Raw genomic sequence first — 19406 nt, forward strand, 5'->3', positions numbered from 1 at the left:
TGAGGGTTAATACTGTAAACATAAGCCATACAGCGTTCGCCTTGCATGTCGTCAATGAACTTAAGTACACTAATGTGGAACGATGAATATTCAAGCTAGTCATCTAATCTCCGTGTACTGGAGAGATCAGGTCATCTAGATGACTCAGAAGGGTCTGTTACTGATTCAATCAGGACTAATGCCATACACATAACATCAATTCTTCAATCACAATCCAACACACCTGAAATATGACATCTGCAATATATGCTGCATATGCACAGCTGTATTAAAAGAGACTTAAATATCACTCAGAATCCAATCACAGATCTTTTTAACTTAAAAAAATAAAATTAAAATCCATTAAGTACATTCAAATGTTTGGGATCAGTAAGTAAAACCAGTAAGAAAGAGAGAAATTACTAAATTACCAAGACTTTAACATAGTTACTAAAACATTTATATTTCAAATAAATATATTATTTTGAACTTCTATCCATCAAAGAATCCAGAAAAAAAAAACATACAGTCACAGTTTCCACAAAAATATGAAGCAACACAACTGTTTTCAGAAATGTTTCTTGAGCAGTACATCAGCATATTAGAGTGATTTCTGAAGATCATGTGACACTGAAGACTGGAGTAAAGAAACAAATAATAAATTACATTCTACAATATATTTACATATAAAAGCAGTTATTTTATATAATAATAATAATAATATTTAAAACTAAATACAACCACAGTATTTTCTGATCAAATAAATGCAGCCTTGACGATCATGAGACACATTAAAACATCTTTCAAACAATTGTGCAGAACGGCTCCGAAAAAAAGTTATTCTGATAATTGAGACAAAATCTATGCACACTTTGTGGCTGTCGAATAGTTATTGTGCGGTCACCAGAACACCTGTGTAAACGGACGTCATACATCCACCAAAAATCACCTTTAAAAGTAATAAAAGGTTCTGAGAAAGCCTGCAGCATTTCCTTGCAGGTGCCACATGCTATTGCCAATCACTTATTTAATGCAATAACATTCAGACATTTGAAGTGTTCCTTACTACTTTTTTGGACCTTTATAATTAAGGCTGCATCACATAGGCCTATAATTTCATGAATGAAATTTCCAAAAGTAAATAGTTCCGGGAAGTATGGCTTTTTCATTCTCTGGTGTAAAGGCAAAGCATGTGATCATCTCCACTCATACTGTACCTGGCGCTCCCCAGCAGTGAGTGTCTCTCTGATCTGACTCAACGATCAGTCCCACTGCACAGCTGCCATCTGTGGAACCAGAAGAAGTGGAGATGTTTGAGAGAGCCTTGGCTTCCTGCCTCTCACACCCTCTCTGTTCAGATACACACTTTCTTATACACTGCAAACACACAACAGCACTAGCCTACACTACAACAAGTGTCATCAAAACCCGAAAAATAGTTAACTAATTAAAAATAATCAAATCTGAAAGATTCTGAAAGCTCCTTAAATGAAACATGGTTTTAGTAAGGACAGTAACCTAATGTTGGAAGAGATTATGGAAACCATGGTCAATTTTAATATGAACCCTAGTGGTCTCAAACAGTGTGCAATGCTTAACTTAATAGTTTTGGCCATCACTAAACGCCTGAAAATGCTGTCTAGGTAGACGAGTCACACTGTTTTAAATCAAGCTGCACACAAACTGAAAGCTTTTTAGTTTGAGACGCATTTTAAGACTCGAGAACATGAAGTGTTTGTCTCTGTCTGTTTGGGTTTCATTTCCACTTTGTTTCTAAACTTATTCTTTACAGTATGCATGAGTTTCACCCACACAGTGCACATATTCTGTAGAGTTATTAAATGTAAAGAAGCCATGCTTGACAATATAAATATGTCAATAACTCATTAATCACAATACTCCAGGAATGCGCAGAAAGAGACTGACGCATCGCTAGCGAAATGAGCGACAGCTTTCAAAAGGCATAGCAAACGTTAGTGAAAAAGCCAGGCAAACTGACTTCCTTATAAAGACTGAAGCAGCAGGACACTTTATAATATGAAAGACAGTCTGTACCTTACGTGAAAGATAAAAGCATGCAACAGGTCGTTATTCCCTTGTGAGAAACCCCTTTTTCTTTTTTTGCAGAAGACTTTACGACTTGTTTTTAAGGTCCAAATGTTTCCTCAGTTAAAGCTTGTCTTAATCCTTAGTTAGTAGTCTGCCATCCATTAAAGAGAGCAGCAGCGATGTTCGGCAGTGGTGCGAGAGAGGGAGAAAGTGAGTTATTACAAGTCTCTCGCTAAGCCCCGCCCCTGAGGCGGACGAAAATAGAAATGTGGGCGGAGTTCTCCAAAAATAGCGTGTGACGTCTCACGCATGCATTCTCGCATTGTTTCCTTCTCTGTTATTTCATTGGCCGAGGCTGCAGCCACATCCACACTGCACTCTAGTGTACTTAAAATTTGTGTAACTACTCACCAGATAAACCATGTTTCAGAAGCAGGTGCAGGACCCCACAAAAAAAGACGACTTAACAGATAAAAAAAAAAAAAATGTAAAAAAAAAACAAACAAACAAAAAAATTTAAATATATATATTAGGTAATGATAAGAATAATTAATGCAAATAAAAAAACAATTATCAGATAGAGCAGCATTTTGAAATAATTTGTTAGAATGAAGACTGGACTAATAATCATTAACCATCATTGTTCACTAATCACCATAAAAAAAAAAAAAAAAAAAAAAAAAAAAAAAAAAAATATATATATATATATATATATATATATATATATATATATATATATATATATATATATATCATCATTCGAAAAAGTATCAATAATTCTTGTCTAGATTTGTCTTGAATGTATCTTTTGCTAAATTACCAATATAATAATAATAATAATAATAATAATAATAATAATACTTTTCTTTTTATTAAAAGTTTAAAAAGAAAAAGTGTGTTTGTCTTCATCAAAAATAAACTATAGTCATTGCTTGAATTGATGTGTTGTTGTGTAAAGCGCACTTAATTCATGCAATTTGCAAATAAATGACAATGTATTGGTACAACAATCTGATTAAATGTTTTACTCGTTCACTAAAATCGTTTTAACTCAAGTTTAACTTTGAGTCTCTGTTCATCTTTAGGGGTTTTATATAATCTTCCAGTAGCAATAGCAAGGAAACCTTTCGATTTCCTCCAGAGATAACATAAATGAAAAAAAAAAACAACAACAACCACCACCATGCATGACGCAAGATTGTGCAAAAGTACATTATATGCATATGCACATGTAGTTTCAGTGCATGTCAGTCAGGCGTTTTTCTTTTCTTTCTGTCTTTCTCAGTAAAACAGAACCGGTCAGCATTCACGCGCTGCACACGCGCTCTGAAACCACTTCATGACCTGTTTCTCAGAAACCAGGACACACAGTGGCGGTCTCCAGTGGGTTTCTGATTTCCTCTGTGAGGCCCGATCGCTCAGTTCTCGTCACCGGCGTAAACTGGCTGTGTCTCAAAACCTACCTACGTGCACCTCGACTGCTGTCCTGGCCTCATACACCCATGCTGCTTTTTCACTGCTACGAAAAACATTTTATACTTCAGTTTGGTATAAAGAAACAACACACACAGCACTTTTCCTTTCATGCACTGTGTGTGTGGTCAAACATGTCCGTTTTGACAGTGAAGTGGGTTCCAGCATATAAAACCTCAATGCTATTTAAATACCTAAATCATTTCTAGGGCAGAGGAACCAAACAAAGACCCTTGAACACAGACACACACACATATACACATAATGAAACTAAAACAGTGCTGTGCTACACCTAAAAATGCTCTTCTAACTGGGGGATCCCAAACAGCCTTACCAGAAACCTCATCCGTGTGTGTGTGTGTGCGTGTGCGTGTTATAATTACAAAGTCCTTCAGTCTGAATCATATCCGGCAGAAGCTGAAAATAACAAGACCACGATCTGACAGAGAAGCAGCACAGCAGGGGAACAGGCGACGCACACACACACACACACACACACACACACACACACACACACACATGTGCATCAAAGTAAACTCTCCTGCACTGGCAGCAAAGACTTGATTTTCAGCATGTTTAGGATTTTAATGTCTATCATATTCTGCTGAATGCAGATATTTCTATTAATGTAGAGCATCCAGTGGGACTCGAAACCTTTGTTTGTATAAAATAAACCAGAAGTTTTAAACCAAAAATAATATATAAAAAAAAATAATTAAGTACATTTATAAAGAAATTTCTAGGTCACTAATCAATTGTAAGTAAATTTGACCATTTGATATTCCTTTGTGTTGAAAGAACAACATTTTGAGTTTGTGTTGCTGGATAACGTAACATCTGTTCATGCATAAACTTGAGTTCATGTCAGCTCGAGTGCTACAGCAGAACGGGGGAAAACAGACATGTACTATACTGAAAAAATCATGTTTCATTTTTACATCATTTCACTATTATAACATTTCAATCAAACCGTAATACTGGTAACATCATTTGTTATAAATAGTTGCATTAAAATATACTGCAATTTACTGTATATATCTGCAGAGCGTCTTCATATCAGACAATAAAGATATGCAAATCTTGAATATTGTTGCATGCTGTGGTGCTTTAAATATTTATCTTCACACCATGTACCGTAAGTGATTTCATCTTTTTTTCTTTTTTTTGCGTTAGAGGGAGATAGAGGGAGTACAGTGAACGCACTTTCTTCAGCAATCACAGGAAGTGCTCAGCCTCTCAGTCACACATTTCTATATACAGACACACAAATGACAAATTTACTCATGTGATTTACCCTGTTTACCCAAAAGTGAACTATTCACCCATGTTTATGAGCAAAACAAAGAATAAAACTTGTTTTGTTTGAGAATTAGGCTTTTGCTGCGAACTGTTTTCTATGTGAATATGTGACACTGGCTGTGAAAACCCAGCTAAAGTCTTTTCTGGTGATTTACTTTTGTCTACATGACATACTTTATAAGGTACATTCTGTGAACATGTAACATCGATATCTATAATATTGACTGAGTAAGACATGATATCATAAATATTAACGAAATGAATGGTCAAAATCAAAATGTGATGCTTGGTATCTCATAATTGGATTTTGAGACTTTAGCCTGGATTTCACAGAGAGGGTTGTATATGTTTTACAAAAAGTTATTTATTGCTGAATAGACAGTTCAAAAGAAATCTTCATCTGTCCCGTTTGGTTAATTTAATGCAGAAGTGTACAGCATATGCACAGAGAACACAGCATGGTTTCCTAATGGCCCCCAGTTTAAGACAGAGGCTGTTTACCATTATTCACTTTTCTCCTTCCCCTTGCCGACAAACACAAACTTAATTTTCACACTAATGAGATCCTCTCCGACAGCTTAGCTGTATGTCAGTCCAAATGCACACAGGATGCAGTGCTCGTGGTTTACATTTTGGGGGAAAAACGATTTAGTGAAAAAAGCACAGACGGAGGTGATTTGATTTAGAGCAGTTTCTCTCTGCTGACCGAGTTTCACCCATTCTCATGTTTGTCCTGTCAGGTGAGAAAACTGAGTCTATTCTGCTCTTCTGAGTAACGAGTGATGTTTTTCATCTAGCAATGATGGGTAAAACGATCAGTCATCTTTCTTGTGATTATTCTCAATGGAGTTTATTAAGTCAAGCATCACTATTATTATAACTCTTGCTCCAGGTATGACTGGACATAAAATTTGGTGACAAAACAGGCAAAAACCCAGCAAACAATACACTGAAGGATCATCCTAATCCAAAACTAGAGCTCAAAATATCCTAGCGTCTATTCTAGAGTAATTCAACCGAGAGCAGCCACTGAACACCTAAGCAATCTTATAGCAAGACCACTTAAAACACCCCGAAATCAGTGCACCTTGATTGAATGACTGCATAGCCCCTTGCAACCCACCAGAACACCCAAACAACTACATTGCAATGCACTCAAGACACCTTGATTACTGCACAGCAATGCCCTAGCGACAACCCGGAAAACCCTAGCATTGTGACGGATCTGAATGGAGGAACAGCAATCACATTTTTCCAAAGTCTCAAGAAGATATTCGTAAATAGAAAACGTTTCATACAGTACGATGAAGGCCAATATCACCATCCAGTACAACCTTGTCACTACACAGCAACTTTCTGACAGCTGTTCAGAGCACCTAAATGATGGCACAGTAACACCCTGGTAAATGAGGAATATTATACCATAAGGGGCCGTTCACATATGGCGTCTTTTGTGCGCGCAAGTTCGTTATTTCCAATGTAGGCGTGCGGCATGCGCGCTCTTAACGGAAGCGACGCGGTCGTGACGCGCACGAGGTGCGGCGCGTCTGTTTTTTCCAGGCGCGTCCGCACCATATCGAGTTAAAAACATCTCAACTTTACAGAATGCCGTAAACGCACCGCAGGTCATGTGACAAGAACTAACCAATCAGCTTCATGCTTTCCCGTAACAACGTTGAAAACTTAGCCAAGATGAAGGAACAGCTGATCATTTTGAAATAAATTTAGTAGCAGAGCTACTGCGAGCAATTTTTAGTGCTGCAAATCCATTTATCCTTTGCTGAAATTTCCGCGTCTTCATGGAGAGAGCGTGTGATTGTTGCTTAACAACGGCGGACGCCTCAGGAGCGCTTCTGCCCGAGCGCTTTGGAAAGAAGGAGAAACGGTGCGCCTAGCGTTTTCCACGCGTTTTTAGGTGCGATATGTGAACGGCCCCTATGATGAAGGTCAGTTTCACCTTGTTTTCTCCATACTGTTTCAACTCCATACCGTAATAATAATGTCATTACTGTTGGTGTTTTTTAAGAGAGAACAAGATTTTTTCCTGTTGTTTCGTACAGAACCACTGCTCTCTCTCTCTCTCTCTCTCTCTCTCTCTCTCTCTCAGACTGCTAAGTATTGGGAAACTAATGGCTGTGAATGCCAGCAAACTAGTCATATGAATCAGCCAGATTTGATTACATCTCTGTGTGCCTCAATGTGCTCTTTCAATTCCAGCTACTCTACCTTCCTCTAAAGTAACCCATGCGCACACAGTGAAAGCATGGCAGTGTTCCTCTGCTAATGTGGCAGGTTTGATTGGGATGTGTGCTGTTATAATAGCAGCCATTGATAAGCTTTAATCGGATTCTCCGTGGCATTTGGACAGACAGTAACAGAGAGTCATGCACAGAGCCGGCTCTGCTGTGGGTAAATGTCAGCAGTTCAGCTCTCAGCCTACTGTAGCGGCACCCTTTACTGCCCAATCAAGCATGCTTCTGACACAGAAGATAGAAAAATAGAAAAGTTATTGGCTACTTTTTAATCTCAGAATTACGTTTTTCTGGCTTTTACTCATGGCCCAATGGTTAGAGATTTGAACTCGTAATCCAAAGGTTATAAGTTCCAGTCTCGGGCCGGGAGGAATTGTAGGAGGGGGAGTGAATGTACAGCGCTCTTTCCACCCTCAATACATTGACTGAGGTGCCCTTGAGCAAGGCACCGAACCCCCAACTGCTCCCTGAAAATGTATTATTCATCTATTTTAAAAATACCAAAAAGAAACGCTAAAATGATTAATGTAAGAGAGGGAGACGTGTCACGGTTTGCCAGCAGGATCTGTCCCTTAAGAACCCTTCAGGAATTTGAGGAATGCTGGATGAGGAGAGCATCCCGAGAGAAACAGAGGGCAACGGGGCCAGAGAGCTACAAGTGGGAGAGGCTCTGAAAACATGGAGACAAAACAGATGCGGAGTGTAAGGAGAAGAGAAAAGAGAGGGTGTGGAGAGAAAAGAGCGTTGAGGAGAAAGATCACGTGTGTGTGTGTGTGTGTGATGGGAATAGGGATTATTAGGGAGGAGTATTTGAGGGTGGGGTGCGGAGTGGCGTTACACTTCAGATAATGTGACTCAAACATGACTAAAGCAAGACAAAGCAAACACAAACTACAGCACTACAGTGTCTTCACAGTTTACTTTGGCTTCAGGCTGAGACTGGCCTCCAGTCGCTAATTAAAAATCCCATGTCAGGAGTTTAAAATTGCACAAAAGCCTCGTGGGAGGTGCAGAATTCCAAGAATCTTGGATAGGATTCAAGATCTTGGAATGTTAGGATTTGGAACTGATTTCTGGCTCGACTATTTCTGCTTTATTGGTTTTTCTTCAGTTGCATTGAAACCTGACACCGTTTTTTTGGGGGGTTGCAAGCCTTGCAAAAAAACCCAAGCATGGGAGAAGTGGTAAAGGTTAAAGCACAGAGTTGGGGAATCTTTTCATTCATAATGACTGCAGCGGTGACTCACACAAACACCACTTGCCTTGAGAAGCCACGTGACCAGATTTTACCACTGTCGTGTGCATTTTACACAAACGCCAATCTTTGTGGTTCTGTAATAGACTTGTACCTTAATCAGTGTCTTCAAAGAGAAAATTCACACTGGAATCAAACTTCTGCCATCATTTACTCACTCGTATGTCATTTCAAACCAGTATGACTTACTTCCTCCTTTCATACACAAAAGGAGACAAATCTTCACACCGCTATTTTCCATACAATGACACTTCATAGTGATCACAGTGGAAGTGTGAATACGTTTTTCAGTGAACAACAATAAAAACTGCAGTTTTCTCTTTAAGCTATCATTTTTGGTGAACTGTCTCTTTAAGTGAGCCATAATCGTTAATTTGGCTAGGTGTATTTGGCAGTAACAGTGCCTGCAAATATACAGGAGTGGTTTTATTTCACACCCTTTCACACCCAGTCCTGTACTGTGCCTGACTTTTATTTTCTCATAACTAGCTAAGTTGCAAATCCTGTTATTACTGTTAATATGCACATTATATATTGATGATAAAATGTATTTATTTATTTGCAAATATTAACAGTAATACAGTGAAGCGCTGATTAAAGTTGACTGAATATTCCAGTTAAGTAATACTATAGAAAGATCTGTGCAAACTATGTTCAAAATGTTTGATTTTTTAAAACAATTTAATAATTGTATTCAGCATTTAAATGAAAAAAAATCAGTCAAAATCTGAGAAGTAATCCAGGCTGTTTTCACATCATGAGCCTTTAACTCAAACACTGAAGTTAATGAGTGCAGTTGCACAACAGGTCACTGCGCTGGGTTTCTGGTTTTGGAAATGATGGCCAACAGTCTCGCACTCTCTTTTTTTAGTAAACAATGAAGCACAATGTGCATAGAAAAACAAACAAAGACCGCACAAAAAAAAAAAAAAATACACAGGATGATGAGGTGTGAAGAGAGGCATATATGAAGAGTTTCCACGCTCTCATTCCAGTGTTTTTGGGTGTGTGGGTAAGTGTGGGCAGCTCAAAGCGTATCGCTGCGGTGCTCAGAGTTCAGTTACTGCTGCTGGAAACCATTTGACATGTGAAGATCACCTAGATCAGAGACCACCAGCCTGTACTACAGCACGGAAAAAACATAGAAGGGACGGAGTGAGGGGCTTTTCAAGAAAAATACACTCAAACAGCACTCGTGTAAAAACGCTGTAAAATGAAAAATAATGTCATAAATAAATTGTATTTATCAATTAACTTCTATTAACTGTAACCAGCATTTAAATCAGCATTTGTTCAAGGTAGACTTGCACATAGTTTTTCTAGCCCATTCTCATGAAAAAAAAATTGTGTGTTTTGTGTGTTAATTATACACAGAAACTAACTTTGGCATGCATTCAATACTCATGTCTTTGACGTGCATATAAAATAAAAATTGTGCGAGCATTTGATACTCACGTTGTTGGCGTGCCTACCTTCCCAACAACCCTAAACCTAACCATTGCATATCATATGCACGCCAAAATCAATTTCTGCATATAAATATTTCGCCAAATATAGAAACAGGAAAACATGCCACTGAAATGCAATTTGTAGCTTTGCAGGAAGGTTTTTGAAGCCACAGTTCTTCTGGATTCAGTCTGTCTCAGTTTGTTCTGTTTCTTCATGTAATCTCAGACAGATTGATGATGATCAGATCAGATCTCTGAGTGAAGCAAACAAAAATTTGGAAATGTAAACTGGTATTTCCTACTAACACACTACAGCAAAAGATAGAAATAACTGGATTGACAATACTAATGACCCAAGACTTTTGTACAGTAGTGTGTGAAACCTTAACTTTCAATAATGCACATTCAATGTAAGTCAGCGGGGAGTCATTCTAGAGCATTTGAAAACACTCTTCTTTTTTTTGCTGTAAATTTGTTTTAATTGTGTTAATTTTGAACAACTATGTTTGCTCCATCTTTGAATATAGTTCTATCATGTCCCATTGTATGTGTAAAATAGGATATACTAACATTTAAATATAAAACATCATATATTTAAAACAATTTTTAATTACAAAAATAGAAACGAAAAAGAAAGGCATTAATGCAAATAAAATGGAAGTCTATGAGGCTGGGACTGCATCAGAATTAAAGTTACAAGTAAACTTAAGATATTAATAAATATGTTGTTGACTTGTAATTAGCTTGTATTGAATCCAGGACATTCCTTGCAATATTATGGATTATGGACCGGAAACAATGGTTTGTGGTTAAAAATGTCTTGATATATTTACAGTTTTGGCTCCACTAGATGTTCACTGATGGACTGGAGTGGTGTGTATTATTGTGATGTTTTTATCAGCAGTTTGGACTCTTATTCTGACGGCACCCATTCACTGCAGATGATCTATTGGTGTGCAACTGATGCAAGGCTACATTTCTGCAAATCTGTTCTGACGAAGAAACAAACTCATCTCTATCTTGGGTAACCCGAGGGTTTGTAAATTTTCAGCTTATTTTCATTTTTTGATGGACTGTTCCTTTAACTAAGTTTCAGGAAGCAAGAAGTCTTGCGTTTTTTTTTTTTTTTTTTTTTTTTTGAGAGACGCAATTTCTTAAATTCCCTAAAATCGTCTCTAGAGAGATTTACAGAATGCTTTGAGACAGATATAAATATGAGAACCTCTAGGATAAAATGAGGAACTCCACAAAAAGACCAAATTCAAGGAAACGGCAGTTTAAAAAAATAAATAAATAAAGTGCAGTAAATTGAATTGGATTCCATGAATGATTAGAAAACATAGGGAAAGAAGACACAGATATAATTAACGTTTTACCCTAATAAAACCAGTCAAATAAAAGCAAGTATGATGGAAAAAGTAGTCACCATAAATGCATTCATATGGCTTTTTGAGGCACAGACTTTCCCGAGTGGAAACTGTAGTGAGATTTCAGTTTGCGGAGCGATATGGATGGCGAAAGAGCTCGAGGCGACGGGGTAATTCCCAGCAAGCTCTGAGGTGGACGTGCTGTACCTCCTCTGACAACATTTGACATCATTCGACAGCGGGCCCACCTTTTTCAACAACAACAATCCTGAAGAGGTGGGTGGAAGAGGTGGAAAGAAAGACTAAAAATAACCCCGGGCTGTGTCTCTACTCGTCTTCGCTCTTTCTCGTCCTCTCTCTCGCTAACACTCATCAGCTCCTTTCAGTGGTTAAACTGAAGTCGTCCTTACCGTATTTCAGTTCTGAGATCTGTCACACACAGGAAAAACACCTAGAAGCTGCCGTATTGAACGACTGAGCTTGAAATCGTTGGTCAAGCCAAACAACAGATCAGTGAAAGGTCACGCTTACATTCTGCTGCTTTTAAACTTACAATTTAAGATCTACCTTTGAGAATTTAGGATCCAGAAGAAGAATAATCATCACCATCACCATCATCGCTATTATTATTTTCACATTATTATGAACATTCAGAAATCGGGGACAATCAAATGTCATATACTCATTTCAGAATTTTTGCTACAGGCTTGTGCATTCATGATGACAGCCTTAATGAAAACAAAACAAAACAAAATAGTCCTTATTTCTCAACAGCTATTAATTTACATATTCTGAAGCTGTTTTATCTGTATAAGGTTTTTTAGTTTAGCTATATGGTTCTCTGAAACAGTAATGTGATGCTGTGATACTGCCTATAATATATATATATATATATATATATATATTTAAATCATGTAAGTTATTTTACTTGTGTAATGTGATGCATATTCAAGTGCAACAGATCTGAGCACATCTTGACAAATTCTAATTGCAATGCAGAATGTCCAAATGTAACCACTGGCAAGGTTTCAGAAAGCTTGCATCACCCCAACAGCAGCCTCAGCAGTTATTTGTCCATCGGTCAGGAGACGTTACACAAAAAAGTAGATATTTTTATCTTTCAAATAACGTGAACTGATGAATTGTGCAGAGTAACACCAGGATCACGTATTTAGAAAGAAAACCGAGTACATTTTGACTTGTTAGCTCCACAAGTATGTAACACCATGCATATGAAACCTTTTATAAAAATGTTTACAAAAGTATGTCAGGGACTTTCAGTCCAGAATGTTTGTCCAATACTTTTCAGATGTCTTTGCACATGAGGATACGGATGAAACTGAGACGTGCAGAACGCCCAGCGTGGAAAACAGGGTCAACATAGTGACACAATGGAGCCCTCGACGGCTTTACACGTCAGTTTCAGTAGTTGTGTCGCGCAAGACAGCGGCGCGGCGCTGAAGACCCTCAGACGCATGAGTAACGCCTGAGTTCCTGTCATGCTCTGAGTCACGTCCAGGAATCACACAAAAACAGTCAGCCCTCCAACACACAGAGGAATTAATGAAAAGAAAAGAAAGAGAAAAACTGGTATAAGTGTGGCCTGGTCAACAGAAAATACCACCTGTGGACCAAAATGAAAAGAAACCTGAAGCCAAAACATTCACGTTGTTTTTATTTCATGATCCAGACAGTCCTGATGGGCAAATGCTCACAGTTATGAAAGTACTGTATGTGTATGCAAAAAAAGAGAAAACATTTTAATTTAAAATGATTAAAAATGCTATGTATTCAAAATCTACAGAAGCCCATTTCCACCACAGAATAAAACATGGAAAAAGGTAATTGCAACTTTACATCTTAAAATTTCGTCTTTTTTTATTAATTTTTTTGTAATTCTAAGAAGAAGAAAAATATGTAAACGCAGAGTTGTGATATAAGAAGATATAATTTTAACTCTGAAGAAAAAAAAAGTCAGAATTTGGAGATATAAACTGTTCCTCAGTTTAAATCTCACCAACTAGGAAAAATACCATTACGAGTCTATCTGTGCAATAAAAGCATGATTTGTTATGATTTTACCGCATGTTCATCATGAATCAGAGCACTACAGTAAAGATTTCCCTGAAAAATAATTTATTAATAACTGGCCATTCCATGTGTGTTTATCCAGGAAAGGTCTGGCCTGCCATCAGCAGGGTTTCCCTTCGGTGCTCCACATTTGTTTAGTGACTGATAAGGAAGCGCAAAACATAATGACATCCTCTAATTGAGAGAAAAATCCTAAGATGGTTTTGACATCGAGTTTGCACTTATGACAAATTTAACCCATGAGCAATATAATTACTTCCAGTATCTTGGTGATACATTTCAGAGGAAAGTTATTTCAGATGAAAGAAATGCAATATCTACGGAGACGACTCTTAACACACAGTGTGCAGTGCTTTGAAAATATTTTAGCTCAGACTCAGTTAGTTTGGTTTCAGAGGAATCTGATATGAAACTCATATACAGTATATTCATATTGAGATATCTGTCCTTTGATTGCAGACCCATCGCTAGATGAGAAATGGAAACAATATACAGAATAAACCAATGCTGCTGCATCTCAAAAGGTCACCAGGTCACTGGATAAAATGACAATCACAATGCACAAAATTATTCAGCATGCACGTCCTGTGTAACTCAACATCTGCTGAAAGGTGGAAACAAACACCTAATGCTCAACAGGAAATTGACTGAAGGCAATCCACCGCATGTTTTACGAGTAGGTCATGTAAACTGAGTGTCTTATTTTGTGGTCTGAAAACATAACAGAGACAAGAGGCTTTTCCATGCACTTATTTATAGGCGTTTCTTATTTATTCAGTTCACAGAAGTCACCAGAGGAGGGCATCAAACGCATGACCACATCTGAGAGGAACGACTCTATAAACATCCCAAAATTGTTGAGGACAAAAATAGTTTTCTCATATCCTGCTCAGTATGGAGCTACAGTGACTCCAGCAGTATGTCCAGGCGGCTTGTGTGAGTGATTGCACCCGATGTGTTGTGAAAGGTTCAGATGTTTTCGTGCCACCTACTGACGCTTTTCCATTCCATTTATCAAATGGATTTATGAAACAAAACATTCATGTTTGTGTAGTACTCATGAAACCGTGCAGAGGGGCTCGTTTGGGCTGTTGATGAGGATGGTGTGGACATGTGTGTGCGTGTCTGGGAATGGAGTGCTTTAAGGATCGATCTTTGTTTGAAAGGATGTGCAGTCAGGTGACCTCATCACCCTCTTGACCTCAGGGCTTCATGTGAGCCGGCCTCTGGGAGACCTTGATGATGAGAGATCATGTTTCCTGTCACCGTTTCCAGGACTGACCGGAGAGATTAGGGGTGCTGCTAAGACAGGCATCACTAAAATTGTCGATCATAGGGTTACTTTCAGTAATCAAATTGAAAATGTTTGCCTGAGTGTTGAAAACAGGGCGAAACAGTGTTCCACAGACTTTGTTTACAGGCCAGTAAACAGGCCACTTCTGAACTCCACGCCACCAATCTAACCTGCACTGGTCACAGTCCTTTACATACATGTATTTGCACTACTCATGTTGTGCACGGACTGCACACTGTTCTAGCTATTACACTGTAAACTCTCTAAAGTTGTTACTGTACAAAGCACAGTAAACTATTTCTATAAAAATATCATTGCACTACTGTTATTTTACATAGAATGCATTCTTTAACAATACTTTTGCACACTCATCCAACGGCATTTATTACCACTGTTCTCATGTTGCTTCTGTTCATAATGTGTATATAAACCTTCATTGCTCTGTTCATAATGTACATACTATCCCTACATTGCATTCCTATTTATATTCCAACCTGTCCTCCAACCAATATGCTCGTATAGTTCGTTTGTCCAAATCCCTGAAATACGACCCATCAGAGCGTATACTACAATTGCACCACTATCGGCAAAAGGTCGTTTTCATACTAATGTGTAGTACTCTTTTATTTGCCCTCTGGTTTGCGTTTCGTGTAGCTCAGTTAGTAGATTATTGCGTTATACCTTGATATGTAATCATGCTATCAAGGGTTCGATCCCAGGGAACGGACGTGCACGAAAATGTAAATGCTCAATAAATCATAATTTAGCATGATTTCTGTGAGGGTTAGGTTTAGGGGTGGGGTTAGGTGTGGTCATTCGAACGAATAAGCCACCTACAGTTGTAAAATATGTAGGAAATACTGTGAGATCGGTGTAAAATGCCCACAGATAGCATTTAAATAAACGTGCGTTTTGATTGGTAATGACGTTATACGTCAATTCATGATGACAGATGCAATGCGATACTGTCATTACTTTTACTTTTACGTGCTCTTATATTCTGTATATACTCTGCTTAATACTGTTTATAGCAACTCAACTTTAAATTCTTTACACTTACTCTGCACTTATATGTATATAAAACACTATATTCTTGCACTTCTTGTTAGATGCTAACTGTATTTCATTAGCTCTGTAGTTGTACTCTGCATAATTACAATAAAGTTGAATCTAATCTAATCGAAGCGAGTACCCAGAACACCAAGCAACCTTTTAGCAACTCCCTAACATCCACCCAAAGCACCTAGCAACCACTTAACAATGACCACCTAGCAACACACTAATATCCACACTCAACAACTGGAAACCACTTGACAACACCCTAAAGTTCACCCAAAACATCTAGCAATCATTTAACAACACCCTGACAACCATCTAGAACAGCATAGCAGCCACTTAGCAATTCTCTAGCAACTATTTAGTAACGCCTTAGCAACACTAAACACCCTAGCCACCATTTTGCAACTCATTAACTCTCACCCATAATACCCTAGCCACATATTTGTTTATCATTGTTTGAACACAAACCCCACCCCAAACTTATGCCACTGGCATTCAAGCTTTCTTGGACATTTTATGCAAAGTATTCCAAGACTAGCTTTTTACAGCCCTTTTAAAGTAACAGTCCGTGGACGTCTAAGCTGATTGTATCTTTGCTACCTAAACAATGAGTGCGATATCAGTTTGCAGCATGTGGCCGTCCAGATGGACGGGCAGTTCAGTATGCCAACAGCTGGATGATCCCAGAGCAGCCCTCAACACGACACTGATATTCCCAGTGGATCGGAGGATGTATACAGGACAAGCCAGTGGCTGAACAGAGAGCAAGTCTTCCTGCTCAGGACAGGAAAAGCTACCGCTACTCAGTCTTATCACTATGAGCACAGGCGCTCCAGAGAGACAAGGGTACAGCAGAGAGCGGATAGTGAGAGGAAGAGGGCTTGAAATCCACGTGTAAATGAATACCCCTCGAAACCTGGGAATCTCAGGCCACTTGAGACAAGCTTGATCACTCCGAAAAAACACAAAGAGCAAATCTGACTAGGGTTTCACATTAGTATATAAGCCACCGGGTGTCTTGCAATCATGTCAAATTTCCAGGGTTTGGTCTTCAGGGATTATGACATGGTTTTCATTGACTACTTCAGCAGAAACTGGCAGCACGCATAACCAGAGCTTCTCCCTTTAAAGTTCAAAACTAAAGACTTCAACATACTGCACGTTAACTTCCCAATTTCGATGTTAAAATGGGCATATCGCATAGACAAAAGTAAGCAGCCATGAGATTTTGGGGAAACAGGCGTACATCAGTCTGAGGGACAAATGCATCACAAGGCTGGCCACAAGGCCACTTCCTCATGGATGTGAGAAGAGGGCATTTCCTCCCAAATCTCCACCATTGAGTCTGCCATGTCCACAAATCGATCAAATCCTTGAAAAACTCTAAATAAAGGCATCTTTCGGTTTCAATGAAGAAACTCGTTTTTCAGTCCATGACGAGGCAGAAATACGGTCAATTATTACTCATTCCAGTTCTAGTCTCTTTTAGTAAGCAAAATCTGGTTTTGTTGCCTGATCACACCTTTTTAATTCAAACGGTGCATTAAAGAATCCAAAACCGTCACAGCCATCTAAAGAACTTTTTTAGTCAACTATTGAAAAGTGGACCTTGATAAGAAGCTGCAAATGAACCTTTAAAGAGCATACATGACAGCAGATATTCATTCTTATTATTCTCCACCCACCCAGAAAATACACACCTTCACTTTATCCTCCCAATCCGCTTCCCATAACAAAACATTACAAATCATGTCCAAGCCATTTAAAGCATCTCGAGTATTTGACAAAATCATATCTGACACAAACATTCACAGAGACAAGTGTGCACTTTTGATGAAATATGCATCTAAATGTAATATAAATGTATTCTGTCACATTTATCTTCTAGCACTGATTGGTGGGTTTTATGACAGTTATTCTATAATCATTGATATAAAGACAGATTTCTTCTTGCATTAATTACATTGTAATAACATGATTAATCTACAACTTCTAGTCACTTTTGGTAGGCAAAACATGGTTTTACATCCTGATGTCATCGTTTGAGATCTACTGGTGCGTTAAAGAACCCAAAACAATACAGTCATCTGAAGAACTTATAATAACCCCTTTTAGTCAACTCTTGAAAAGAAGCAGCTAAGGAACCTCCGAAAAACGTTTAAAAGAGTGTATGGCAGCAGATAGCCAATCTTATTCCACCCACCCAGAACACACACACACACCAACAATCACCTTATCCTCCCTTTCCGCTTCCCAAACCCAAAATATTACAAATCCCATCCAAGCCATTTAAAGCCTCTGGAGAGTTCCCTTGTCCAACATCTCGAGACATCACTCATTTTGCCTTTTCTAAGTCATGGGACTGTTATTTGTCCCAGACTGACACAGATGCACATATGCCGTCTGACTCACTTCAACTCAGGGTGGGTCTGTTTCCAATTGTTGCACCCCTCCACCCATAAAAAAGAGACGTTACATCCAAAAACAACAAAACAAGTGAAGAAAACGGCTTGCATGCTACTAAAAGTTCCCCTCCTTTTAAGACGCACACCGAGGCAGCTAACAAAAGCCACTCTCCCTGAGACTCCTTAACTCTTATCAGCGCTTTCCTTCCCCTCTGCGCTAGAGCGTGGGAGCGCGAAGCCTGAGCGCGGAGGAGAAACCTGCACCAGCAAACAACAGGAGGAAGCCAGTAATCGAGTGGAGTCGAGGCGCTCCGAGTGATCCCAGGCAGCGGGGGAAGAAAGACAGCTTGAGGAAGCCTGACAGGAAAGGCTCGGAGAGGACTGAGATGTTACTCAGCCGAAACTTGAGGGAAAAGTTCTAGAGACCTGAAGCGAGCTCTTGATGATGCATCCTGTCAAATGAAACGATAGCTGAAGAGAGAGATCTTAAAACAGACACTTACCAGCAAGTCGAGTGTACATGCAGTGTGTTGGGCTCTACAGGGTCTCTATGTCCATAATCTTGAGTCTCACGGTGTCCAGCCAGCGCAGTCAGTGTCCACAGCGAAAGATATGAAGGAGCGAACACGGGAGGGCAGGAATGTCAAGGCTCTTAGTGAAACAGCCTCTTTCGGTTTCCTCTTTTCATTCAGAGTCTTCTTACACTACGTTGGCAATGCCTCTTTGCGGGAACAACTTGTTTCAGGATTCCCCAAATGTCTGAAGCTGCAAGCGGAGGAAGAAAAGGAGAGGAAAGAGAGAGAGTGTGTGTGTGTGTGTTTGGTGCTGAAGGGAGGGCTGGGGGATTCGGGGAGGTGGGAGGGACGCGCTCTAAGGAGGCCGGGGCCATCTATGCCAGACAATAGCAGGAAAACCAACATCAGACGCTCAAAAGCAACAGTCAGATTATTAGAAAGTGCTAATAACAACAACAGGGAATAAAATAACAATAGAACGAATGCTTTTGTTGCTCTTCTTTTGGAAGTATTCTTTTGTGGAACACAGAAAGGAGAACATTTTTATATTTTACGGTGATCATGTTAGTGAACCCCACCAAAACACAAAAATATAATATAAAAACATTAACAAAAATAAAGGAACCATTTAATAATCTTCCAAAGTCAAATCTTTCCAAAGTAGCTGGGAGCTCTTCATTCTCATTCATAATTGTGCTTATAGGGGGAAAGAAACTGACACATCAGGACATATTTGACTTCTAGATTCACTGACATGTGTAATGTTTTGTATTTGTACTGAAGTGAAGAGGAAATAAGGCGTGTGAATGTAATCTATCATCATGTGGACTATTTTATTATACTTCATTGTACTTATGATGTTTCTGGTCATTGCCGCTATAAACTGTCTTTAAATGGAAAAGAGCTGAGTGAAGTTTTTT

At 38.8% G+C, this 19406-nt stretch overlaps 1 protein-coding gene across 11 annotated transcripts in view; it reads right to left on the reverse strand.

Moving 5' to 3' along the window:
• LOC128011076 (histone deacetylase 7) overlaps positions 1 to 18799 on the reverse strand; it is a 100995-nt gene extending 82196 nt beyond the window's left edge. For 3 of the 11 annotated variants that reach the window (XM_052593143.1, XM_052593139.1, XM_052593137.1), the window contains exon 1: positions 18475 to 18752. In XM_052593143.1, coding sequence (XP_052449103.1) covers positions 18475 to 18493 — 19 coding nt within the window. In that variant the 5' untranslated portion in view covers positions 18494 to 18752. Of the gene's footprint in view, positions 1 to 1196; positions 1266 to 2034; positions 2184 to 18474 lie in introns of those variants that run through there. The other 8 variants (XM_052593141.1, XM_052593138.1, XM_052593152.1 and 5 more) reach the window with 5 other exon arrangements.
• Positions 18800 to 19406: the final 607 nt, after the last annotated feature.

Source organism: Carassius gibelio, chromosome B23 (genome assembly GCF_023724105.1).
Source record: "Carassius gibelio isolate Cgi1373 ecotype wild population from Czech Republic chromosome B23, carGib1.2-hapl.c, whole genome shotgun sequence".
Classification (NCBI taxonomy): domain Eukaryota; kingdom Metazoa; phylum Chordata; class Actinopteri; order Cypriniformes; family Cyprinidae; genus Carassius; species Carassius gibelio.